Source organism: Hyperoodon ampullatus (genome assembly GCF_949752795.1).
Source record: "Hyperoodon ampullatus genome assembly, chromosome: 10".
NCBI classification, from domain to species: domain Eukaryota; kingdom Metazoa; phylum Chordata; class Mammalia; order Artiodactyla; family Ziphiidae; genus Hyperoodon; species Hyperoodon ampullatus.
Window position 1 is genome coordinate 100,554,583 of NC_136923.1, and position 27,352 is coordinate 100,581,934.

At 42.9% G+C, this 27,352-nt stretch overlaps 1 protein-coding gene across 1 annotated transcript; it reads right to left on the reverse strand.

The window, feature by feature from the left end:
* Positions 1–434: 434 nt before the first annotated feature.
* Positions 435–24,579, reverse strand: RIOK1 (RIO kinase 1). Its single transcript, XM_079712194.1, has 17 exons — positions 24,441–24,579; positions 21,232–21,436; positions 18,470–18,560; positions 17,512–17,581; positions 16,295–16,337; positions 13,378–13,470; positions 11,932–12,044; positions 11,744–11,824; positions 10,579–10,665; positions 10,027–10,164; positions 9,505–9,608; positions 9,181–9,287; positions 6,002–6,067; positions 5,093–5,212; positions 4,205–4,258; positions 2,028–2,180; positions 435–738 (listed from the first exon to the last, which is right to left on the reverse strand). The coding sequence occupies exons 1-17, from the start codon at positions 24,509–24,511 to the stop codon at positions 628–630; spliced, it is 1,707 nt and encodes a 568-aa protein (XP_079568320.1). The 5' UTR covers positions 24,512–24,579; the 3' UTR covers positions 435–627.
* Positions 24,580–27,352: the final 2,773 nt, after the last annotated feature.

Genomic DNA, 27,352 nt, shown 5'->3' on the forward strand with positions numbered 1-27,352 from the left:
TGGCCTTATAATCAAATGATTTCAGATGGGTCTTTGGCACGTACAAAGCAAAAACAATTTGCCCAAGTTTGCCCAAAGTGCCTTTACATAAATGCTCAATACATTTAAACAGTTACGATGCTTCAAAAACCACACTGCAGGAGAAAATATATACAAAAGTAAAACTGTATAAAGTTCTTCATTAAAATAGTAGCTTAGGGCTTCCCTGGTGGCGCAGTGGTTGAGAGTCCGCCTGCCAATGCAGGGGACACGGGTTCGTGCCCCGGTCCGGGAAGATCCCACATGCCACAGAGTGGCTGGGCCCGTAAGCCATGGTCACTGAGCCTGTGTGTCCGGAGCCTGTGCTCTGCAACGGGAGAGGCCACAACAGTGAGAGGCCCGCGTACCGCAAAAAAAAAAAAAAAAAAAAAAAAAAGTAGCTTAAATAATCCTCTATCAATACCATAAAGAGCTAGGGACTAGACCTAAACACTAGAGCTTAGAGCTTTTTACATGATTACATGAAAACACGTGAATCCGTCCACATGGACATTGCAGTAATAACCATTCAGTTAAAATCAATAACCCATCCTCCAGATGCAGCTCAGCAGGTGATGGGAAATTACTGTACATCATACAGTTCTGGTTCTATCTGCCCCTTTTCGTCTTGGCTGTCTTCTCCTTTCTTTTTTTCACATGTTTAGGAACTTTGTTTTTTCTTTTCTCTCTCTGGGCTTCCTTGACCATCTTTTTTCTTTCCTGTAAAAACAAAAACAAAAAGTAAAAAAATTTGCAAATTTAATTCATTCTGAGTATTCATATTATTATTACAACTAAATTTTTTAAACAAATTAATTAATTTATTTTTGGCTGCACTGGGTCTTTGTTGCTGCGTGCAGGCTTTCTCTAGTTGTGGTGAGCGGGGGCTACTCTTCATTGAGGTGTGCGGGCTTCTCACTGCGGTGGCTTCTCTTGTTGCAGAGCACGGGCTCTAGGTGCGTGGGCTCCAGTAGTTGTGGCACATGGACTCTAGAGCGCAGGCTCAGTAGTTGTGGTGCACGGGCTTAGCTGCTCTGCGGCATGTGGGATCTTCGCGGACCAGGGCTGTGTCCCCTGCATTGGCAGGTGGATTCTTTTTTTTTTTTTTTTTTTTTTTTGCGGTACGCGGGCCTCTCACTGTTGTGGCCTCTCCCGTTGCGGAGCACAGGCTCTGGATGCGCAGGCTCAGCGGCCATGGCTCACGGGCCCAGCCGCTCCGCGGCATATGGGATCCTCCCAGACCGGGGCACGAACCCGTATCCCCTGCATCAGCAGGCGGACTCTCAACCACTGCGCCACCAGGGAGGCCCGGCAGGTGGATTCTTAACCACTGCACCACCAGGGAAGCCCCACAACTAAATTTTAAAACATATGTAAAAAGATAAAAAGTGAGCATCACAGAAAAAAAAATTGAAAATGATAATGGTTTGGTGGTAGAATTTGGGATGAAAATTATCTTTAAGATTTCTTAATAGAAATTTGAAGATAGCCAAAGAGAACGTGCGCTAGGGAGTTGGGTATCTCTCAGAATTCTTGGAACCCTCACTCTATAAGGTTTAAAGGATCAGGCTAAGACTAAAGAATAACAGTTAGCCATCATGGATTGTTTCATCAGGAGCATCTCTTATGTCCACAGCCAGGAGTGGAAGAAACAGAGATTCTGGAAACAGAGAGCTGGGCTGTAACGCCCCTGAAATGGTTCTTTGGTATTTCACCATGGGGCAACCCAGCATCACTTGTTCTTCAAGTGCATGACAATCACTTTTCATTAATGCACTGAAACTAGTGTGCCCTCTCTCTAGGCAGTGCCCAAGGAGCTCCTAGTAGAAGCCCAATCTCTAGCTGATGTCACCACCAAAAGCAAAGCTCCCGCTTGGGAACTAAAACTTCAGGTGGAGGGACTTACTGACCAATGTGTTCAGCAACTGTGATCCAGACACCTGAGCAGAGAGCCCTGAGGGGCTGCGCTGTCGTACTGACAAACAAGGGGAGGTAAGTTTGCGGCTAACCTTTTTATCGACTTCGAGGTCAGCGGCGGGCTTCCGGGACCAGGCGGTGTCTCCCTGCTCTGCAGAGTCTGTGTCGGAACACTGAGAGCTTCTGGCATCTTCTGAATCAGAACAAGTCTTTTCCTTAACTTGACTTTCCAGGAGTGCAGGGACCTTGAAAATATCACAGGACCATGTTATTCTAAACCAGTCAGTTATCTATTGGTATTAAATGTGTTAATGCCAAAAATCAGATATCATCAGCCTTACAGACAGACTTTGAAAAATGACATCCTATACTGAAACATCAAAACAATGGAATCAATGTCAGGGAGGACGCCTGAAGTAGCCGTTCCAGGACGGCTCAAGGACGTACCCAAACACAGGGACTGGGGCTTCACTGGGTGACCTAGATCAACAACAGGACTGTTCTACCTCCTGCAGGAAATCAGGAGGGTTGAGCCGGGATTTGGAAAGATACAAAATACGGTGCAGTGGTTGAGAGTCCGCCTGCCGATGCAGGGGACACGGGTTCGTTCCCCAGTCCGGGAAGATCCTACATGCCACGGAGCGGCTGGGCCCGTGAGCCATGGCCGCTGAGCCTGCGCGTCCGGAGCCTGTGTTCCGCAACGGGAGAGGCCACAACAGTGAGAGGCCCGTGTACCGGAAAAAAAAAAAAAAAAAAAAAAGTGAAGTTATTTGGATAACTTCACAGTGGATTTCCTACGAATTAAATTTCATTTAACACTTGTTAATCCAATCAAGAGGAAAGACAATATTTAAACAAGAGAAACATTCATTTTTTCCCTGAAATTTAGCAGTTTTAAAATTAATTAATTAATTAATTAAATTTTTGGCTGCGTTGGGTCTTTGTTGCGGTGCACGGGCTTCTTATTGCGGTGGCTTCTCTTGTTGTAGAGCACAGGCTCTATGCGCAGAGGCTTCAGTAGTTGTGGCACACGGGCTCAGTAGTTGTGGCTCACGGGCTCTAGAGCGCAGGCTCAGTAGTTGTGGCGCACGGGCTTAGTTGCTCTGCGGCATGTGGGATCTTCGCGGACCAGGGCTCAAACCCATGTCCCCTGCATTGGCAGGTGGATTCTTAACCACTGCGCCACCAGAGAAGTCCAAATTTAGCAGTTTTTAAAGCAGGAGGAAGCATTTTTAAAACCACGAGGTTTTCTTTTCATGAGAAAAAAACAGATCTTTAAAAGGCGATTGTACAGAAAGGCTTTCCAGCCAGTTATAGCAGAATCTTCCTGCTCTAGAATTCAAAGCACACCTACCCCATCACACCTGCTGCATAAAACCCAGAATTCTCCTAGTCCAATTCTTCCCACAAAAAAAACCACACTCAATTTTCAGAATGTAAACCGTGATCCTTCATATTCAAGCCTTTCATTAAGAATATTAAAAGAAGTGGGACTTCTCTGGTGGCTCAGTGATTAAGAATCCACCTTCCAATGCAGGGGACGTGGGTTCAATCCCTGGTCGGGGAACTAAGATCACACATGCCGCGGAGCAACTAAGCCCGCACGCCACAACTGCTGAGCTCACGCACCTCAACTAGAGAGCCCACGTGCCACAAACTACAGAGCCCACGCCACAACAAAAGATCCCACATGCTGCAACTAAGACCCGACGCGGCCAAATCAATCAATCAATCATTTTTTTTAAAAAAAGAATATTAAAAGAAGTAAGAACTACCTTTATTATTGCTTAAATAAGAATCAATCCCTGCCGTTTGAAAATGTAAGACAAAACAAAGTTGCTTTAAGAAAAAAACACTACAGGAATCTGCACTGCGAGACAGCATGACTAGCCCTTCAACAGCCTGTGCGCTGGGATGAGACCAGATCTCACTGTTGCTTTAAGTTGGTTGTAGAAACATCAACAAGCACATGGTTATTTGTTAATAACTTCACAAATGAAGAACAGGATACAAAAAGAATCGATGCCTCAGCTACAACAACAGAGCAATTCAGGGGCAGAATGAAGAATAAACCACGCATTTCCACATTTCAGTCTCATGGTTAAGAAGAATGAACATAAGAAGGGCATTTCTGAAAATGCCCATGGACTTTGGAAGCATCTGTACTAGTAACATTACACCACTGTTAATTTAATAATACCTGACATGAAATTTTATATCCGTTTAAAGAGTTTTCAAGTAAATGAATAGTAACACATGTTCTGCATACCTTCTGAACTCCTGACAAATCCTTCTTCAGTCCTGTGACAGTTTGGTATAGAATCTTGAAACCAAAAAGAAAAAAACAAGAATCAACATAAAACTGGACACGGAAGTACACTGCAATACTAAGAAAGAACACTGTGGTCTAAATGATACCTTGTGTGATTATAAAAAGGTGCCTAACATTTATCTCATGGGACACAGAGAGTGTGTAGCAAGGGTGTGGTTCTCGCCCACAGGCACAGCAGGCGTCAGCAGACTCTGGCCCACAGGCCAAATCTAACCTGCGGCCTGGTGGTTTTTAAGGATAAACAGTTGCAATCAATTTGATGATAGAAAGCCCTAACTCTGAATCTCAACTAAATGTAATGTTTTCTCCTCCCCCGCAAATAACTCCATTCTTCTCTCATTAGTAGACCTGTATCATGAAACGTTGTGTGTTTTCAATTATTATTAAAGTATTTTTAATTTCATCAAAAATTTGGGGGAAGTTTTTTCTCTCTTGTTATATAACAACCCACATAATAGCCTCAATTTTGCTTCTTGGCCTGCGAAGCCTTCAATACTTACTATCTGGCCCTTAAGCAGAAAAAAATTTTCCAGACTCTGAAACATATATGTTAGTGGAGCTAGTATAATAACCATTTATAGCCTAGACTTCTATACAAATCTTCCTTTTCCTGCAATTATAGTCTGTTGGACTCACTCAAGTGTGTCATTTCCTTTCACAAAGACCAGAGGATTGATTCCCTTTACAAGCAATGTGCACACAGGGTTTGCTAATGTGAAGGGAATGAGCCGTCGCACTAGCTTAGAGGCCAACACTCAAGACGGCAGGTCTGGGCCGGCAGCTTCCGCGGTGAGCTTACTTGCTGAAGACAAACCAGCGACTCACGTTGTCCTGCTGGGCATTCATGGCCATGTCCTCTTCCTTCAATTTCATCATTATATCCATATCCCTCTCATAATTCTTCACTTCATTCAAGGTTCTAGGAATATAAGCTCGCTTAAACACCTAACAGACGCAGAGGAAAAGTAAAATGGAGACTTATTCACATACTTCTCCCGTGCACTCAGCATCCTCACCCCATCAAGTCACAGAGGAATTTATCACCATTGTCACCCTCAGTGCTGATATATGGTTACCCTTAGAATAACACTTCTCTCCCCTCGCCTGTATTCCATAAGCCTTTCTGATGGGAGAGAAAGGAGTTGCTGTGAGCAAGCACTGCCTGGCTATGCCTAACAAAGGAAGAGGTTCTTTCATGGGAGCATCATCTACCCTGTGCCACAGCTGATGTATATGGGGTACCTTATATTCACCCATCACACCACACACGATAGCTGTGAGAATTATTATTATTTTTTAAAAGCCTACTATGCATCACCTTCACAAAAAAATATACTGACTCCTAAGATTTTTAAAAAGTCTTCCTTTTTACCAAACATGAGTCTTTAAAATCTACAGTGTTACTGAAAGCAACATTTAAATCACTTAAAAATTCACATTAGCAAACTAAAACAGGCTCTTCCTTCTTGAATCACGTCCTCCAAGGGGTTCTGTAAAAATGTTCTCCACGCAGGACAAGGGGCTAACAGGTCACTGAGTGGAAGGATGTAATGGGATGTAAGTTACACAGCCTCGTGCAGCTGAATCGTTTAACATGTTACGGCTCAAGGAAATATCATCATTAAAAAAAACTGTTTATCTATTAAAATTAAGATCATGCCCCAGCAATATAAAAAAAAAAAGACCTCAAGACACAAGTGTTTCCTAAGTCAGTAAACAGATAATACATCTTACCTCTTCATCCACATGATCTTGGCTGGACCTTTCCTCCTTGGTCCTTTGAGATGCTATTTCCATGGCCTTGGAGAGAAAACAAAAATCACTTTCCTTTACATTCAACCCACAGAAGACACATCCATTCCCCAATTTCAGTGGAAAGCTGTTCTCGTCTCTCTGGGTACCACCCCTTCACCCTCCGTGTCCTCCAGGGGTACAGGTTAGCTCTCCACGGTAGAACTCACCAAAAAGGCTGCCATCGAACCCAGAAGTTAACAGTATAAATCAAGCTCGTCTAGCCTCAGGGCATCCCTAGACTCTTCCTCAAGAGCAATACTGCTTTGACTAATTTTTAAACGATTAACAAAAATATTTATTAAAGGAAAACTGACACCGAAAGAATGAAAGAACCATTCCTCGATTCTTTTTTTTTTTATAAATTTATTTATTTATTTATTTATTTTGGTTGCGTTGGGTCTTCATTGCTGCATGTGGGCTTTCTTTAGTTGCGTCGAGCAAGAGCTAGTCTTCGTTGCAGTGCGGTGGCTTCTCTTGTCGCAGAGCACAGGCTCTAGGTAGTTGTGGCATGTGGGCTCAGTAGTTGTGGCTCGTGGGCTCTAGGACACAGGCTCAGTAGTTGTGGCTCACAGGCTCAGTAGTTGTGGCTCATGGGCTCTAGAGCACAGGCTCTGTAGTTGTGGTGCATAGACTTAGCTGCTCCGCAGCATGTGGGATCTTCCCTGACCAGGGCTCAAACCCGTGTCCCCTGCGTCGACAGGCGGACTCTCAACCACTGCACCACCAGGGAAGCCCCATTCCTCGATTCTTGAGCTGTCCACGAAGGGGATCACAGAGCAGCAGGAGAGCCTCTCACCTTGAGCCCACGGCTCTAACGCTGCCGCACGACAGACCCCCGAAGAAAGCTCTCTGAGCAAACGATGACTGACACTAAGAAGGTGACAAAGATTCTATAGATTCTTTGGGCTTGTAAAACTTAAGATTTGTTCTCTAACCTATTTAGAATACATAGAGGAAAGCAAACAGCAGTGGTACTAGAGTTTTTTAAGTTCACACACTAAAATTAGTGCTAAAGAGTTTAAGAAGGGGGCTTCCCTGGTGGTGCAGTGGTTGAGAATCTGCCTGCCAATGCAGGGGACACGGGTTCATGCCCCGGTCCGGGAAGATCCCACATGCCACGGAGCGGCTGGGCCCGTGAGCCATGGCCGCTGAGCCTGTGCGTCTGGAGCCTGTGCTCCGCAACAGGAGAGGCCGCGATAGTGAGAGGTCCGTGCATTGCAATGAAGAGTGGCCCCCGCTTGCCACAACTAGAGAAAGCCCTCGCACAGAAACAAAGACCCAACACAGTCAAAAATAAAATAGTAAATAAATAAATTAATTAAAAAAAATTATATAAAAAGAAAATTATGTTTAAAAATAAGTTTAAGAATAAAAGTGATGTGATATTTACTTATTCAATTAACGTGATTATTTCCTCCGTGCCAGGTACTGACTAGCTACCAGTGATACAGAATAAAACTCTTGTCCCTTAAGAGTTCATAGCCTAGCAGAGGGTGACAGAATTAAAAAGAACTTAATGTGATAAGAAGGATACAGTGTGACTACTTCCGTTACAAAGTTAGATAATATAGAAAATATACCTATGGAAACAATGATTTCTGCCTGATTTCTCCTCGAGAGCTTTCTGAATTGAGCTTTGAAGTTCCCTAGGCAGAGCAAGATGAGCAAAGGTAGAAATGGGAAGGCATTCCAGGGAAAGGGGAGAGTGTGAAAAGGTGGGATGAACCTGAACACCTGTTCAGGGGCCATGTGTTCAGTATTCTACGATTGCGAGGCAACAAAAGTAAAAACAGATAAACTGGACATCAAAACTAAAAACCTCTGTGCATCCAAGGGTGTGGTCCACAGAGTGAAAAGGCAGTCCATGGAACGGGAGAAAACATTTGCAAATCATATATCTGACAAGGGGTTAAGGATCTCCTAAATATATAAAGAACTTCTATAATTCAACAACAAAAAAATAATCTAATTAAAAAATGGGCAGACCTGAATAGACATTTCTCCAAAGACATACAAATGGCCAACAAGCACATGAAAAGATGCTCAACATCACTAATCATTAGGAAAATGTCAATCAAAATTGCAAGACCCCACCTCCCACCCATCAGCTACTCAAAAAACAAAACAAAAAATAAAACCAGAAAATAACGAGTGTTGGTGAGGATGTAAGAACGTGGAGAAACTGGAACCCATGCAGCCTGCTGGTGACAGTGTAAAATGGTGCAGCCACTAGGGAAAATGGTATGGCGGTTCCTCAAAAACTAAAAGTAGAATGACCATATGATCCAGCAATCCCACTTGCAGGTGTACACCCAGAAGAACTGAAAGCAGGGTCTTGAAGAGATATTTGCACACCCATGTTCACAGCAGCGTCATTCACAACAGCCAAAATGTGGACGCAACCCAAGTACACATCAAGGGATGAACAGATAAACAAAATGTGGTCTCTACACACAATGGAAGATTATTCAACCTTCAAAAGGAAGGAAATCCGGTGTCAGGCTACACCATGGATGAACCTTCAGGGCATTATGCTCAGTGAAATAAGTCAGCCAAAAAAAGACAAATACTGTATGATTCCACTTATACGAGGTAGCTAGAGTAGGTGTCATACACATAAAGCAGAAGGGGCTTGGGAAAGGGAGGGACTGCAAGTCAGTGTTTAATGGGGACAGAATTCGTTTTACAAGATTCAAAAAGTTCCACGGATGGATGGTGGTAATGGATACACAACAGCGTACTTAATGCCACTGAACCATACACTTAAAAATGGTTAAAATGGTAAATTTTATGCTGTGTATATTTTACCACAATTTTAAAAGTTCTGTGATGCAGAAAGGCCTCTGAGAAACAAGAGAAAGGAATTAATGACCAAAAGCTAACAGGTTTCTTACTATACATTCAGAAATTTGACAGCCAGTGTATCTTGCTGATGGTTAAAGTCAAGAAACCTGGCTTTACCATCGGCTTTTTACTACAGCTTGATTCCCCATCTCTGAATTCAGGAGACAGTCTCTGGAAGCTGTCACAATGAACAAAAGTCATGCCTAGCCCTGAGTCCCTCAGAAGTGCAATCACTACCGCTGTTGTCTGTTACTCCCGTCCTGGCCCCACCTCACCTTTGCCAGATATGCGTCCATGTTCTCGTGTGTAACTGACGGATCCGTGACGAATTCAAAGAGTTCTCGCACAGTCATCACGGCGACCCCGTGCTTCAGAAAGAAATCTGTCACAGGAAGACATTCGTGAGAGCTTTGCGAGGGAAGAGGTTGTTAATCCAACCCCTTCATAGAGAAACAAAGAGATAAAAATACCCCACGACCTACACTGGTGTCAGTATCACTGCATCAAACGATTTAGCCCCAAGATTATCTATCAACGGTTTAACAGAGTGAGAAGCACCGGCGCAAACAAGTTGGGGGACAACCCCAGTGTCCACTCACCGTTGACGTTGGCGCAGTCCTTCCTCAAGAACTCCAAGGCATGCGGGTGGTCGTGCTCCACGGACTGAGAAACGTCAATGATGCACACACCTCCGCCCTGGTACCTGCGGGCCAGGCGCGCCAGGGGTGAGCTGCACGCTGCCTCCAGGCTGGCATGAGGGCCGGGCACGCAGGGCTAGGGCACACCACGGCTCGCCCACACTCTTGTTTAAACATTTCTACTTTAGTAGCAATGGAAATAACTAATAAAATGAATGAGGTGGGTAAGGAGAAGAGCCGCTTTGACTAACAAGAGATAAAAACTGAGAAAATTTCCGAAGTCCTTTAGCTCTGCTAATGATCAGAGTGGTCAATTCTGTGACTAAGGCCACCAAAGGCAGGGAACACATCCTATCCTGTGACCCTGTGGAAGCCAACTCTACAACTGGGGAATTTAGCAGGACTTCTTGGACGGGGATTTAGTTCATTTCCCCAAAGGACATGAGGTGACGGCTGGGAGGTGCGCGTGGGCCACACACTCACAGCATGTTGAATTCACTGAGATCCGCGTGCACGAGCCTGGCGTCCTGGTACATTCTCCTCATGTACTCGATCACCTGCACATACAACTCCCGAGCCTTGGATCCTGATAACTGGACATTTTTCAAGAGCGGCGCTGGTCTTGAACAAAAATAAAGTGAACAACTCAGATAAACGGACCCAGAACAAGTCTCCTTGCTTCCTAACGTTGTTACCCGTTCTTTTCTTCTACCAATCATCACTGAACAATGTGCTTCGCTCCAGAGATACGGTTCTATCAATAAAAAGCTGTCCATAAACAGATGTTTTCCCAGCTGATTGTATAAGACATTCCCCCAAAAACAAGGTGAGCTTTGTTATTCTGAAGCATTTTGGGACTTAAAAACAGTTGAACAAATTAGAAACTCTATGCACTAATACAGTGGGAAAGATGCATTAAAAATATTACAAGACGCAAGGAGCTATTTAAATGGGAAATATTCACATGTTGGATAATTCAAAGCACTTAAAAATACAGTTCTGGGCGTGTAATTATTAGGCCTCCTACACACTCACATGTCATCTTTGCCAATGAAACTCATGACGAGAACATGACTTCGCAGCAGGATAGGTTCTGGGCACGGGATCGCTGCTGTGTTTAGCCTGTGATATGAAAACAGATAAACGGACAAATGAAAAGCTGAAACAAATCATCTAAAGCACCTTATCTAAAATAACTTACAATAGCTGCAGTGCACAAGACTAGCAGTGCTGTGAGGAAACAGCAGCCAGGCCTCTCGACTGTATTATTTTATTTCATAAACTCTGAGGCACCCGTGATTTTAAGCGGCACCGTTACACGTCACCAAGAATGGCAAAATGCCAGCAATTCGACTATGACATCCCATAGCCTCCATGGCATAGTTCAATGCCAGAGATGTCAAACTGTGAAGAAATGGGCACCTTAGAACCGATGAAATACAGCAGATATGTTTGCAATTATCTTTTGAGTTGATCAGTGTCAACAATAATGAATAAAAATAGTGGACTCATAGCCAGCGGCTAACTGAGCATAAGAAGATTTCAGAAGGACTTTCAAAACAAGGGAACTTTGCTGAATACTACTAAAGTATCCAACGTATAGCACCTATGTATAGCATATAAAAAGTTAAAAGATATTTGAAAGGGAGAAAAAACCTTCCAATTTAAAACTTCAATTGAGGAAACTTGATCTCAGATGCCTTTACTTGATACAAAGGTGCCAATGCAAACAAAGAATATATAAATGTGTCCAAAATGGGACTGAAGAAGAGGAAACTACGATAAAGAGCTTAGGGCCTAACAAAATTGCCTAAAACCCCAACACCTATAAAAAAAAATGACACATTATTCTCACCACCTGATTGTGTCACTTCCCTGCTTCAAATCTCGTAACGGCTCTTTATCATCCTCAGTATAAATTCTAAACCTTTTCACATGGCTCCCAAAGCTTTTCACATGACCCAGCCTTGCAGAATAAATGTGAATCGGGGCAAAATTCTCCTGTAATGGGTTCGTAAAACAGGAGAGAGAAGGTAGCTCCTATTTGCTTGGAAATGCGTTTCCTCTGCTCACCTCTGCAGATCTAATGGAGCTCTACGAGACCCTATCTTTGGACAGAACCACACCAGGACCTACTGAGAGGAAAGTTCTGAGGCTGACATGCAGACACAGCACAGACAGCACCCCCCCAGACAGTCACCTGATTAAGTTCCTCATTTCCTTTTCTGCCCACGTTTTCACCATTTTTCTGGGGTTGCCTTTACAGTAGCCATGACGAAACCTTGAATGAGAAAAATATTTGCTATTTCAGTCATTCCATTATTCTAGTTTTTATTTTTAGGATATAGAAATCAAGTCACCTGGGGAAAAAAAAAAACCTGAGCTCACCTGAATTCCCCACTGACATACTTATCCCGGTCTTTGAACACCAAAATAGAAGTTTTATAAATTTTGATTGCTCTGTTCTCTCCATTTGCTGTGCGAGCATGATATACATTAGCCTATTTTAAGTCAAAAACAAAGAAAATTAAGTTTGTGTTAAATAACTATAAGTAGTATTTTACTTTTGCAATCTATTTGAGTCTATCCTCAAAGGTTAAAAAAAAAGTCAAGTGAACTGAAATTCTGTGCATAAGGAACACTATCCTCTTTTGAATATGTGAATTAAAATATAAAACATCACTCCAAAAGGTACAGTAAGTATACCTCCAACTTACATGTATAGTAAAGGCCAATTTAAACACACGTGAGACAGACACAGAAAACAAACTTATGGTTACCAAAGGGGAAGGGTGAGGAAGAGGGGGATAAATTAGGAATTTGGGATTAACAGATACACACTACTATATATAAAACAGATAACCAACATGGACCTACTGTAGGGCACAGAGAACTCTACTCTGTATTTTTAATACCCTATATGGGAAAAGAAATTGAAAAAGTATATATATAAAAATATATATAAATATATGTGTGTGTGTATATATAAAATGGAATCACTCTGCTGTACACCTGAAACTAGGACAACATTGAAAATCAACTATACTTCAATAAAAAATAAATTAATTGAAAAAATAGGTCTTCAAATTAAATAAATAAATATACACATACATACATACATACACGAGAGAAGTGGTTTCAAACATTTTTGTATTTCAAGTACGTGGAAAATATCTGAAGACATTCTTACATCTCATGATTTATAAAGGGAATTTTACTGAGAACTGCTTCCCACAGAATGAGTTGCTAATAGAAAAGCAGCATGCCATATATAAAGAAAACAATGAGAAGGACATTTGTTGGCTAACAGAAACTAGACCATGACCCCCTGTCCCAGCAGTAACCGTCTGACCACCTGAACTCACTGCTGGGCACACCTGGATGGACTCCATGACCCAGGACCAAAGTCCTTACACGCGCAACTTCCTACCCGGCCATAAACATTAATAAAGCCATTTAAAAAAATTTTTTATTAGAGTATAGTTGATTTACCATGTTGTGTTAGTTTATACTGTACAGCAAATTGATTTAGTTATACATATACACATATCCACTCTTTTTTAGATTCTTTTCCCATATAGGCCATTACTGAGTACTGAGTAGAGTTCCCTGTGCTCTACAGCAGGTCCTTATTAGTTATCTATTTTATATAGCGTGTAATAAAGACATTTTTAAGAAATGGCACTGATTAAACTATCCTGGCTTGTATATGGGGTTTTTGTTTTTCCTTTTCTTTTTAAAGGCACAATTTATTTACTAAGTGCCTTAGTTTCATCTGGTGTCTGAAATCAGAAAACTAACATGGAAGCATCAGGCATCCCAAGAATCGCTCACTTCTTTTCCTGTGCTAATGCAGCCATTGATCTCTGATATGATTCCTCTCGTCAACATCTTGAACAATATCATTCGTGTTCTGGGATCCAAAACCTAAAAAGAAATGCAAGAAGTACAAAGTTCAGAGAGCACCAAATATTTCTCACTGAAGCGTTAGACAAGAAACTGAAGAGCAAAGGCACTATGCAATCCTGCTCGACTACAGAAGAGTCACTACTGTGGTGCTTTTGTTCACTCTCACTTTTAGTGAATAAAATGTGAGGTGAGGGCTTCCCTGGTGGCGCAGTGGTTGAGAGTCCGCCTGCCGATGCAGGGGACATGGGTTCGTGCCCCGGTCCGGGAAGATCCCACATGCCGCGGAGCGGCTGGGCCCGTGAGCCATGGCCGCTGAGCCTGCGTGTCCGGAGCCTGTGCTCCGCAACGGGAGAGGCCACAACAGTGAGAGGCCCGCGTACCGCAAAAAAATAAAAAAAAATGTGAGGTGAGACCAAAGGAACCAAAGAGACAAGAAACCAGCAAGTTCATTCAGTCGTGCAATCAAAGGCTACCAAGTCCAAGAGAATCTGCAACTGAGTCTAGGCCAATGTTAGCTAACAGAAATACAATCAAACCAGAGGAAACTGTCTTTTCCAGTCATCGGTCAACAGGTGAAATTAATCTGAATAGATTTTATGTAACCCAATACATCTGAAACATTATCATTTCAATATGTAATCAATATAAAAAGTTATTAGGGAGAGATTTAACACTCTGTTTTTTACACGAACCCTTCAAAACCTGGTGTGCGTGTGCATTACTAGCACGTTGCAAGTCATGCTAGCCGCACCACATAAGCTCCGTGGTGGCTGCACTGGATAAGAAGCTTTAAAGCGGCAACCAGCATCCTACAGTTCACAAGTCATATCAACCACAGCCTGTTTTTCTATAGCCTGAAAGCTGAAAATGGTTTTTAATTTTAAAAATATTTATTAAAGGGACTTCCCTGGTGGCACAGTGGTTAAGAATCCGCTTACCAATGCAGGGGACACGGTTCAAGCCCTGGTCTGGGAAGATCCCACATCTAAGCCCGGGAGCCACAACTACTGAGCCTGCGTGCCACAGCTACTGAAGCCCTGGTGCCTGGAGCCAGTGCTCCACAACAAAGAGAAGTCCCTGCAATGAAGAGTGGCCCCTGCTCGCCACAACTAGAGAAAGCCCACGCGCAGCAACGAAGACCCAATGCAGCCAAAAATAAATAAGTAAAAAAAAAAAAAATTGATTAAAAAAAATTGTAGCCCACAATGCCTGAAGTATTTATTACTTAGCCCTTTAAAGAAAGAGTTCGCAGACCCCTGCTAGAGATGAGTAGATCAGGGAAAGGCGTTCCTTCAAAGTCAGAGCAGTCAATCTTGAGCACAAAGAACCCTCAAATTCTCTTTAACAAACAGGAGGCAATGAATTTAAAGCCTGAGGCTGTTCACATGTGAAACTGAGGCAGCTGCACATTTACATGCAATTCCCAGGGCCAGCGCCAGCACTCCTTGGGCACAGGCAGCCCTCCAGCTCCAGGCAGGGGACAGTGAAAGTGGCCAGAACTAACTATAGTTCAGGGCCTACCCTTCTACGAGGTGGCTGTGGTCGCACAAGAAACCTAAGGTTAACAGAAACAAAACAACCTTGTAAGACTGGAGGACTAAAAGCAAACTACAACCACGGCAACTAGAGCAGAAAGAAAGGAAAGTGAGTAAAGAGGCAGTAACTGCTGCTCCTTCTCTGCGCGCAGGTAAACAGAGGGCAAGTAAGCTGGGTGAGTAGGAATCTGCGTAGAGACCTAGGCTTCTGCAAGGTCGCTGGGGAGCCAAGTGAGAGGCCCAGGAAGGAGCAATGGGCCCAAATAGCTGAAAACAAAATAGGGGAAGAGAAATAGGAGAGGCAAGTCAACTTACAAATATATATTTTTAAAAGACAGTTTAAGTCTCAAGATATACACTCTTGTTCAAAATTAATTTCCCAAGAGAAAGAGGATTTCAGGTCTTTGAAAATGAAAGCTGCCTCATCTCTCTGAGTTGGACCACACTTTGTTCTCAGTCACAAAAGAGAATACACAAAATAAATAAATTAGAGGATGACAAAGACACAGATCCCAGACCTGACCTGCTCCTGCCAGACTGAAGGTGGAATTCTTCATTTGCACAAATGGGTTGGAGCTCAGGTTGGGTGTGACTCCCTTGGGATGGAGGTGGCTAGAGTGCGTGCTTGTGTCTTAAACCAAGAACCTGGAGGGCGAAGAGGCTACTATTCGAAACGTGTTTGTGTGTATATGTACGGGTCGGGGAGGGTGGTAGGCAGCAGAAGCAACGTTCTGACCTGTTTTATCACTCTCTTCACGGCAAAAATTTGGGCCAATCCTAATACCCAATTACAACCCTCTCCATGTGGGAAAATCAGGGGCTGATTTTTCCCCATTCTTGAATAAAGAATAAAACAAGCATAACTTCTAAACCAAGTAAGGGATTCTAATTGAAAATGTGAAGGCATTATCTGTCTACCCCTCTCTCTCTCTCACACACACACACTTTGTGGGTGATACCTGACTCACCACCTGGGAAGGCTCACAAAATCCCTGCAGACCTTGTTTAAGACAAAAGAAAAGATTTCTGGTCTTATAGTCAATTCTGCTTCCCCCTAGAAGATGAAAGCATTGCGTGGTGGCTTCACAGGGCCACAGGAAGGGGGGCATGATTCCAATTTGTCTATTAATAGTCCTATTAGCAATAAAGCAAAAGGTAGCTCTCTAAACTCAAAGAAGGAGCAATTTTACATAGAAGCAGATCTAGGTGACATGAGCATTAAGCAAGAAGGATGAAAGCAAACTGCAACTCAAAGACGGAAGAAATGCTACTTTAAAATAAGGGCTTGCAACACATTTCACCCGTACCTGTTCTACAGTTGCTCGGTCCGACTTATCTTTGATGCGATACCTAAGGCAGAACCAAAAAAACAAAAGTGACATTCAAAATTCAGAGAAGCCAAAATCAAAAGTTTCTAAATGTACATCATTCCATGAAATTCCTAAGCAGGTAGTTCCTTTAATAACACGCTTCACGACCTCATCATAGTTTCATCACTTTGTGAAACTTCATTTCCCCTTAATAAGCAATTCAGTGCCCTAGGGCAAAAGGAGCATATCTGCAGTAAGAAAAAAAAAAAATGCCATCCATGTTTCAGAAGCATTAAATAAGTAGAGCAGTGGGATAAAGTGAACTATGTCTGAAAAAAGAAAACATCAAGTCTGTAACTACTGTCCTTAGACCTTTAATGATTATATTAGTATAGAATTAAAGTCCTATACAAGGCTTTCTCTTCAGAGTCCTTTTCTACAAAGACACAAGTTTTTATCATTTCAAGACAGTTACTGCATTAAAACGCAGGCTCTGATGGCTTTGGCTCACACTAAGTGACTCAATTCACAGACTAACCTTAACTATTAACAAAGATACAAACAGACACTTAAATGAAATAAGAAATGCTGTTTCTCAAAAAGCTGGTATCCCTTGGGCATAACAATAAACTAGAAGAAAACTGGTTTTTAAGTTCAGTTCTAACACTGCCATTTATATGATCTTAGAGTCACTTTCTATAATATATTGTTAATGCCTTAGAGCCATTAACAATAGGAGGTTAGCCAGATCTTAAACATTTGGCTTTGAGAACAGAGTTGTAAATGAAAACTGTTCTCTGTTGTATCACTATTTAGTTTTAAATCTGCCCTTAAATTTTTAAAAATATTCCATGGAAGGGAACAATTCTTAATAAGTTCTAAAAAGGGAACATTTTTATACTCTAACATTCTAGTTCAAACTGTAATGTACAAACACTGTTCCCCTCCTGAGAGCACATTCGTGAATTTCACAAGAGTATAGTTTTAGCACAGATTTCTTAAGAAAACTCATTTAATATTTTCAACCTACAAAGGCATAGGATACCCTCATTTAAACTTAAAAAATTTTTAAAAAAAGAATTGGTTCAGGTACACAAAGGAACATCCTTTGCAAAAGAATTATGACAAAGATGCTACTAATTTGTCTAGAATTAGTTCCTACCAGCCAGGTTTTGTTTTATTTATTTATTTTATATACTTGAAATATTACTTACGTATCTGCTTCCTTTTGTCTAAACTTTCCCGTGACTTTGTTTATGACAGAATCAGTAACGTTCAGTTTTTCTAAAAAAAAAACAAAAAAACCCCACAACATAAACAACATGTAAGACAAAAGTTTCTGACTAGCATACTTTCTGCCTTCTCCATTTTCTAAATACTTTATTATACATAGTATCTATTGTAGTAATGAAAAAAGTGTTTAATGTCTTTAAGGGCAAGCGCTAAGTTGTGCTTCCTTACTAACAAGGATTGTCACTTTCATCACGACAGCCGTCATTTCTGAGCCATAAAAATCTAGATCCAGAAATCTCTCAAAACTACTTTACCTGCGTATGTTGAATTTCAGACTTTTAAAATATTTTGTACGACTAACATAGATAATATAACTGCCTGTATTCCAAGTTAATTCTAAAAATGTCAGTTTCATTTCAAATTATGGGCCTGTGATAGGCAATGATGAGATATGAGAGATGCTGTACCAGGTCCGTAACGGTCAGCGTCTACGAGAGAAGGATGACCCTGCATTTCCCAAGTGGCTTCAAATCCACATTCTGATTCCTTGCTTTCAATAGCTCACTAAATGATTAATGCCACACAAAAAGTTTCTAGTAAAACAAAACGTAATTATACTCAATAGCCTAGTGTTTTCAACATTCTACTACGAGATAATCCTATTACAAAATTTAATACAAAACAGACAATAACTTGAATGGGTATCTGTAACTTCGTATTTCTACAAAAGGAGAGAAAACAACTAAAAAAGTATAAGCTAAAGTCTTTCCTTGAAGCCATGTTTTTAAATGACTAAGTTTTTAATTTTCTCTAAGCATTAGTATTTAGTCAGTAACACAGAATATATCCACTGCTTAATCTAATAAAATTTTATAACACTTTGTGGTTTTTGAAGAATTTTCTCACAGCCCAGTAAGGAAATGTATCTTAAAAACTCACCTAGATTAATTTTATTCTCAAATTTCCTTAAGACCTTGTCTGATGGAGTAGACATTTTGGCTGAATTGAAGCTGGGAGTCTGTCGATTTGCCTGGAAGAAATGAGTTCCAGAGACTAAAGCTCTAATTATAAATACAAGCCTAAGGTTCATAACGTTTTCTCCCTTAGTATTAATTAATTAATTTATGGCTGCGTTGGGTCTTTGTTGCTGCATGGCGGCTTTCTCTAGTTGCAGTGAGCAGGGCTACTCTTCGTTGTAGTGCGTGACTCATTGTGGTGGCTTCTCTTGTTGCGGAGCACAGGCTCTAGGCACGCAGGCTTCAGTAATTGTGGCTTGCGGGCTCTAGAGCGCAGGCTCAGTAGTTGTGGTGCATGGGCATGTGGGATTGCTCTGAGGCATGTGGGATCTTCCCTGACCAGGGATCGAACCCAGATCCCCTGCATTGGCAGATGGATTCCTAACCACTGCACCACCAAGGAAGTCCCATAGTTAACTATTAAAGTATCAAAACTTAGGGGAGTACCCTAAGGGAAGGGAAGGATCAATCAAATTTGCCCAAGAAGTTTTTTAAAAAGGCATTTGTGGGCTTCCCTGGTGGCGCAGTGGTTAAGAATCCACCTGCCAATGCAGGAGAGACAAGGGTTCGAGCCCTGGTCCAGGAAGATCCCACATGCTGCGGAGCAACTCAGCCCGTGTGCCACAACTACTGAGCCTGCGATCTAGAGCCCACGAGCCACAACTACTGAAGTCCGTGCACCTAGAGCCCATGCTCTGCAATGAGAAGCCACAGAAATAAGCCCGCACACCACAACGAAGAGTAGCCCCCGCTCGCCGCAACTAGAGAAAAGACTGCGTGCAGCAACGAAGACCCAATGCAGCCAAAAATAAATAAAATTAAGAAAAATTTACTTTTTTAAAAAAGGCATTTGAAATAGGACAAAGTCACTGGCTAAAATAAAGTCTATATAATCTGCATTTTTGCTTTTGTTTCTAACCTCTCTACATACCTCTAACATATTCATTATTATAAATAACAAATTAAAATTAAACGCATTTTTCTAATTTGACTGGTTTCTAGATTTAAAATGTGAGAACGTTCATGTACCCCCAAGTGTATAATAAAGAACTAAGACCAACGTTAAACTGGTTCCAGGAATTTCATTTTGGGCTTAGTGTCTCAAGAGAGGGAAAGATTAAGTACAAGGCTTAGCACTTAGACTGGTGCAATGCACAAACTGAAGTAATGAGAAAAAAAAGGGAAGAGAGAGGAGACAATATCCAGAACCTATAAATAAGAGAACAGAGATTAAAAGGGCCTGTCACAAGGACTGATTCAGTCCTGGTATCTCAGTGTGAACTTGGAGGCTGAGTAGTTTCTTATTTACAGGGAACTTAAAAATTGTTTTCTATTAAATATAACTTAAAATAATACATGTTCACAGTAGAAACCACAGGTAAAATTTTAATTACCTATAAGCCCAGCGCCCAAAGATTAACAGTTAACATTTAAGCATATATATTTCCCTCCTTAGCTTTATTAAAAGAAATGCCACTCTATGTTGAAATTGCTCAGTCTCACCAATGAATCAGTGAAGGAGTTGCCAAAGCAATACGGCATGTAAGTGTGAAATTTCTTTGGTTATTCAAGAATGTATGCATTCTAGGCCACGATATAGCTGTTTTAATTTTCAAAGAAATAGTGCTGCTTTCCCCCCCTCCCAATCTTCATGCTCTAGGAACCTTTATGTTCCAGGAAGATGCACCGTCTGAACCCTCTGGTTCTGCACACTCCCAACACTTGTCCTTGCAGTTTGAGGGGCAGGCTCTACGTGGCTTGGTAACCTGCATTCTGCACTTGATAGAAGGTGGCAGATCGGGAACATTTCTCCATGTCATTAAGACAGTTTTCCATGGCAACAGACTTTATGGCTACATATCTCATTGTGTGAACCCGTCCCACTGTAGATTTAATCAAGGTCGTTTCCAACATTCCTCTGCCAGAAACAACAATCCAGGATTATTCTTGTGACTAAGTCTTGGTGCCCTCCTAGAAGAACTGCTGAGTCAAAGCACTTATTTTATTAAGCTTTTATCATGTACCAATTTATCCTCCAAATAACTGTACCTATTTATTTGACCATCAGTTACATATTTTGTGTCTCTGTCAGTTCATAAGTGAAAAAAAAAACTCTACATATTCTCTGCTTTTCTTTAATTACTAATTAAGCTGAACTTTTTCTCTGTTTCCTAACCATTTGTAGTAATCTGCCTATTTGTGTCTTTTCCCAGGCAGATTTTTAGGTTCATTATGTTATGACAATTTAAATACCTTTTTAAATTTACTGATTATGGAACAAATGTACATCATTATCAGAAATATGGAAAGGATGAAGAATGAAAACCAGTAAAGGCTAGGGCTGTGGTGCAATATAACCTGGTGAAAACCTTTCAGTTACTCAATTCTAGAACCACAAAAAGTCCTTTTCAAAAAGAAGACATGGGCTTCCCTGGTGGCGCAGTGGTTGAGAGTCCGCCTGCCGATGCAGGGGACACGGGTTCGTGCCCCGGTCCGGGAAGATCCCACATGCCGCGGAGCGGCTGGGCCCATGAGCCATGGCCACTGAGCCTGCGCGCCAGGAGCCTGTGCTCCGCAACGGGAGAGGCCACAACAGTGAGAGGCCTGCGTACCACCAAAAAAAAAAAAAAAAAAAAGAAGACATAAGCAGACAATGCAAAGATGTACAGGGTCGTCATCAGGTACCTGCAGGTTACTCCCTCCACCTGAGGCTGAACACCTGGTCAGTTTTCCAAATCCATCGTCCCAGTCCCAGTCATCATCGTCGTCATAATCTTCCTCCTCCTCCCTTTCTATCTCACCTTCACCCATCTTCTCATTCACGTTATTCTGAAGGTCTTCAAACAGAATATCACCTTCCTCTTTGACAGTCTTCAAGTCAATGTTTTCACTGGAAATAACAATGTTTTGGCATGTTTACACATACTCTAATTGGATTTGCATATGTATTTATTTATGATATAGTAGGCTACATCTATACCAATAAATCTAAAAGGTTCCCTTACAACATCTCCCAATAACCTCAAACTTAACACCAAGTTCTCCTGTTTCTCAGGCTTCTGTTCCAGCTGTTCACTTATTCTCCAGGTTCTACCATGGAAGAAGTACATAAGGTTGTTAAATCCACCCCTGCCTTAATGAAGTTGGAATTTATATTATCATCTTCTCTGCTGAATGAACTAACTCTGATGAGTACACCAGACCTGAACTTCAGGAAAACCATTCACAGAGCTGCTTTAAGAAGGGGTGGGGGAAGCTTTCTGACCAAACTTGGGAATAAGTCTAAAGCCTTATTTCAAGCCTTACCTTGAACTCAATTATCATTCTGCAACAAAAGGAGCCGTATCAAGACTTGTGTTACACAAAGAACTTCAAATCACCCTTGCTCATGAAGGGAAGGACGGTGAAGAGAAGCAGCACAAATGAGAGAAGGAGGCTGGGTATAAGTAAAGAGGAGAAGCAGAGACTGTCAAACCCAGAGAACTGGCCCAGAGTAAAGGGAGCACAACTAACAGGGTCTTTTTATGCCGCGTGAGAATTCAGAGTGTTACTGTATCTTCTTAGCTTTTCAAGAGAAGCCAGAACTCTGGGTTTTTGTGTAAAATCTCCCACTTACCTGGTATATTCAATTTGAACAAACCACTGTGCACACCAAACACAACATGTCTGCAAGTCAGATTCCAGAGGCAGTACTACCAGTTTTGAGACCTCAGGTGGAGAACGAGTACAGAAACCACATAAAACACATGATGATATGCCCTACCAGATTAAACACAGTCAGACAGTGGTTTAAGTAAATTCAGATGATCGATCTTGACTCATTAACTAGCCATGGCTTAGAGGGCTCCAAATCTCCACGGATATGGGTGGGAAGAGAACAAATAATCAGTAAACCCCTGTTGTTGACTAGGATTTCATAAACACAATCCATAAGTCAATCCTTCAATTGCCAATAACCTAGAGCAGCATGATAAAGCTATACCTTCATTTGTACCATGGCTTCCCCACCTCGGCTGGACAATCACTTGTTGAGGGCGGTTGTCCTGTGCCTCAAGGATGTTCAGCAGCATCTCTGGTCCCTGCCTTCCAGATGCCACCAGCGCACCCGCCCCCCCCCAGCTCTAAGTCCCAGGAGTGGGCAAAATCCGCCAGTTTCTATCTTCACAATGTCTAGTGTACACTCATGACCATTAACTACTCACCAGCCACACTGGCTGTGTTTCTTCTTCCCACTGAACTTAGTCCCTAAGGCCTTCTGTACGCTCATCTGAAAACGTAGTTCTGGATGCCCTTCTCATTTCTCTGGCTAAATCCTACGTATCCTTCCAGTATTGACCTACTATCTTTGCTCAGGAAAGTCTGCCCTGTTCTTTACCCACTTCTCCTTTGTACTACTTATCCAAATCTAATACAAATAATTTGTCTAATTATTCGATATGCTTCCCCTGGCAGAGTGCAAGCTCTGTGTCATTCAGGGGAGGATTTACCAATGTATCACGATCAACTAACAAGAGATCTGACGCACAGAAAGTGATCAACCTGTATTTACTGAAATTAATAAAATCTATGTGTAGTGAATCCTTACTATAAAGTAAAAACCATTTTCTTGGAATTCCAAAATGAACTCTATGTTTCATTTTGCTTTCAAGTAGGAGTTATCCTTAATTCCTTTTGCCTCTCACTTCACATCTAACCTACCGTTACACCCTGTCCCTTCGCCCTCCAAAACACCCCTAGCTTGATCCCGTCATCTTTGAACTCAATTACCTGAGTACTTTTGAACTGTGTCCACCTTTGCCCTCCAAAACCATCTCCTCTAGAGCAGAATGATTCCTTTAAATCATACATCAGGTGATGTCACTGCCCTGCAAAAAGTCCTCCTGTGGCTTTCTATAAGACCTAGAATAATATCTCAAAACCTCACCATCACTTGTAACGCTCTTCATGCTCTGGCCCCTTCTCACTTCTGTATCATTACCAACCAATCTCCTCAACTACCTGCACTGTGCTCTAGGCACAATGGCTTCTAGATCTTCCTTTCACATCCAAAAGGGATCCCACCGTAGGGCCTCTGCACCTGCTGTCCCCTGTCCTGAATCGCTGTTCCCGCTGCTCTTCCTGAGTCCTTTACATCTGGACTATTTATTTATTCATTCATTCATTTTGGCTGCGCCGGGTCTCGGTTGCTGCACAAGGGATCTTTGTTGCTGCGCGCAGGATCGTTAGTTGCAGCATGCGGGATCTAGTTCCCTGACCACGGATCCAACCCAGGTCCCCTGCATTGCGAGCTCGGAGTCTTAACCGCTGGACCACCAAGGAAGTCCCCAGATTTGGACTTAACCCTTCCCTTACAACTAAGCCACTACTTAGGTCTATCAACTGATTTTAATTGTTTACATAGTAAATATGTCATCTGGGTTTAAAAAAAATATATCTCTATGTACCTAATGTTGTGCCCTCCTTCCCAAGCAGAAGGCAGAACTCAATGGCAGCAGAGCCTTGGTTTGTCTTGATCATCACTATCTTTAGCGCCGAGGACATAAACAGGCACACGATAGATAGGTGCTCCAATATTTTTTGAACGCTAAATGTAGTTAAAGCTCAAACACCTGTTACCCAATCGCTCTCTCCAACTCTGCCTCTCAGCTATGCTAACAATGTGGGAACCCCGGACTCTCCGGACAGACAAGCGGCTTTCATTAACTCTGCCGGCAACTGAACAGAAAGACCTGGCTGGGATGAAGAAAGCAGCAAAAGGCTGTGAAAAGAGGCCCCGAGTGATGAATTATCAGTCTCCCTCCAAACCACAAACAAGCGTCAACTCCCCAAAGGGACTGTGGCGGCGGAAGAGAGAGCACCGTGCGCACCGCGTCGGTGTACTCACGGCTGCCTACCTGTCCGAGGAGTCGGCGTCGTCAAACTGCCCCGGGACCACCCGACTCATCAGCAGCCGCCGGTAGTCCATGACGGAAGCGCGCCGAGCCTCAGCGCCACCGGCGGCCGCTCGCCCTGCGCCGGGGCAGAAGCGGCACAGGGACGGTTCTACCCGCCGATCCAACGGCCTCTGCGCGTGACGTCCGCCTAACAAACCGCTCAGAAGCCCCCGCGCCCAAAGCGCGCGCCACGTGCGGGGGATGGGGCTCCAAACCTACCACCCGAGCCACCCGGACAGGAAGCCCCGCCCAGAACGGAATTCGTCTTCCCACCGGAAGCCCCGCCCCCGCGCCGGGCTGAGCGCCGGAAGCTCGCGTGCCGCAGGGCGCGAGAGGGATCCGAGGCGTGTGGGCCGTTCGTGTTCCCGTCGTTCCCCGCCGAGGCTGGGCCGACTGTTCCTTCCGGAGCTTTTCGAGTCGGCTATACGCTTTCTCGTCACCTAGCCCGGGGCTGCTGGACGTGGGGTCTCACACCGGGTAACCTCCCAACTCTGCGTATGGAAACTTCGAGAGGGTCAGAGGGCGCGGGAGCGGGGCGGGCGCCGTTGCGGCCGCGAGGGGCGGGCCCGGCCGGGCCGACGTCACACTGGGACGTTCCAGCGCTGCCGCATCCCCAATACGAGGTGTGAAGAGCCATGCGTGGGCAAGGTTGAAAGCGTTCTTCCCCCTCCCGCGTTACCCAGTGCGGAGGGAGGGAGGCAGCCCGAAATCCTTACTGTGGAGCCGAGCAACTATGGACCCTGGAAGTGAGCACACTTGTGCGACCTGAAAAGTTTGTTGCGTTGTTTTGAGGTGAAAATTACACAATTGCTTTTCAGAAGTTTAAAATTTGACATACGACTGAAAATTTAAGGAAAAAAAACCACTTGAGAATTTTTGCCAGTAGCCCCAGTGACACCTCTTTTAACACCCATCCTAAAACAGCTTAGGAGTGTCTCTGGAATATCTGTCATTTGAACAAATTTTTTTGTTGTTGTTGTTTTTAAGTCTAGCATAAATCGGGTAAGGACAGAATGAAAGATGAAAAAAGGAAGCCTAACTTAAAAAAAAAAAGAAATTGGTAGATTATGCCATACGAACAAAGTTGTAAAAGTGTTATAATTGGGAGTTCTAGGTTCGCGAACAAAAAATTTTGAAGGAATAAGGCCCTGGCGGTTTTTTGCATTTGGAAAACAAAAGAAGGATGTTTCAGACCCCCTTCACCACAGCCCAGGCAGTATTTATGTATTTGGAAGACAGAGGAAAAGGCGATTATAAAGTCTGGCCTCTCACCAATCCTGCCCAGCCGGCTTGGCTCCCTGGCTTTTTTTTATATTGATCCTTAACCAAATGATGACAGGTTTGAAAAAAAAATTAAACCTCGGCGAATTACTTATTAATTTGATAATTCAATAAAATACCCCAGGGGAGTGGTTAAGTGGCTGCAGATTGAAAAGTTTTAATAGAAATAAATCATTTAAGTGCAGGATTGATTATATTCTCTGAACAACACTGGTTGGTTTGCTGTAGGGGATATTGAAAAAACGTAAATGGGCTCCTCCTGAGGTCTGTATAGTATGTGAGTGCAGACACTAACACCCTTGAAAGAATGGTGAAGACTAAAACAGTCAATGAATAAGTGCTGACTTGTGAGATGGAAGTTTAGACTAAAGACGTTGTAGGAATTTAAAAACTGGGTGAATGGGTAGATAGGAAAATTTTAGGAGGGAGAAGCACTTAACAGGGCAGACTACTGAGATGGTAAGGAGCGTGATCGATTTGCAGGGAAGGAAGCCTGATCTGACTTGAGCAGAGGAGGACTGGGTAGGTAATGTGGGTTCAGGCTATGGAAGACCTAGGAAGTCAAGCAGAAGAATTTGGACTCTGTGTTTGGACCTGTTTTCTACTCCCATCCCCTGACGGACCTGAGGAGGTCATGAGAATACGGACCAGTATGATGCCGTAGGGAGGGAAAGAAAGCATGGGTTATGAAGAACATTTTTAAAGGACTTGGTAACTGAGTAGCCCATGGGTGATGAGGTAGAAGGATGCCAAAGGTGTCTCCTGGTTTTCAAACCCAAGTGCCTGAGAGAATAAGTGTGGCATAGGGAAGGGAGGAAAAACTGATGTTCAGTGTTGGATTTGACTTCATAATGAGGTATTAGAATAGAAAGTATCAGGTAAGTAGAAATACAGTGTTTTGTGGACCCTAATAGGTCTCTGATAATATTTTGTAAATATCTTTTGATTAAGTAATTGAGAGATCCCTTCACCTTCTGGGTCCCAAACCTTTTAGGGAATCACTGGATGGTAGCCACACATACTGACTTGTTTTTGTCCAAATTAGTATTTACTACCATACAAAGCTACTGTGACTTTGTAACATACTCAGACTAATTTTATATTTTTCCAATGACTTCACAAATGATATTTTAAAATTTAGGGTAGTGAACTTTGTTGCCTTCTTAATATGAGGAGGGAAGTGGAAAACAGCTTTTTGTTTGTATATACGAATAGACATTAAAATTATGTTTTTCTTTTCTGTTTTTTTTTTTTTTTTTTGGCTGCGTTGGGTCTTTGTTGCTGTGTGCGGGCTTTCTCTAGTTGTGGCGAGCGGGGGCTACTCTTCGTTGCGGTGCGCACGCTTCTCATTGCAGTGGCTTCTCTTGTTGAGGAGCATGGGCTTTAGGCACGGGCTTAGTAGTTGTGGCACATGGGCTCAGTAGTTGTGGCTCGCGGGCTATAGAGTGCAGGCTCAGTAGTTGTGGCGCATGGGCTTAGTTGCTCTGCGGCATGTGGGACCTTCCCGGACCAGGGCTCAAACCTGTGTCCCCTGCATTGGCAGGTGGATTCTTAACCACTGCGCCACCAGGGAAGCCCCTAAACTTATGTTT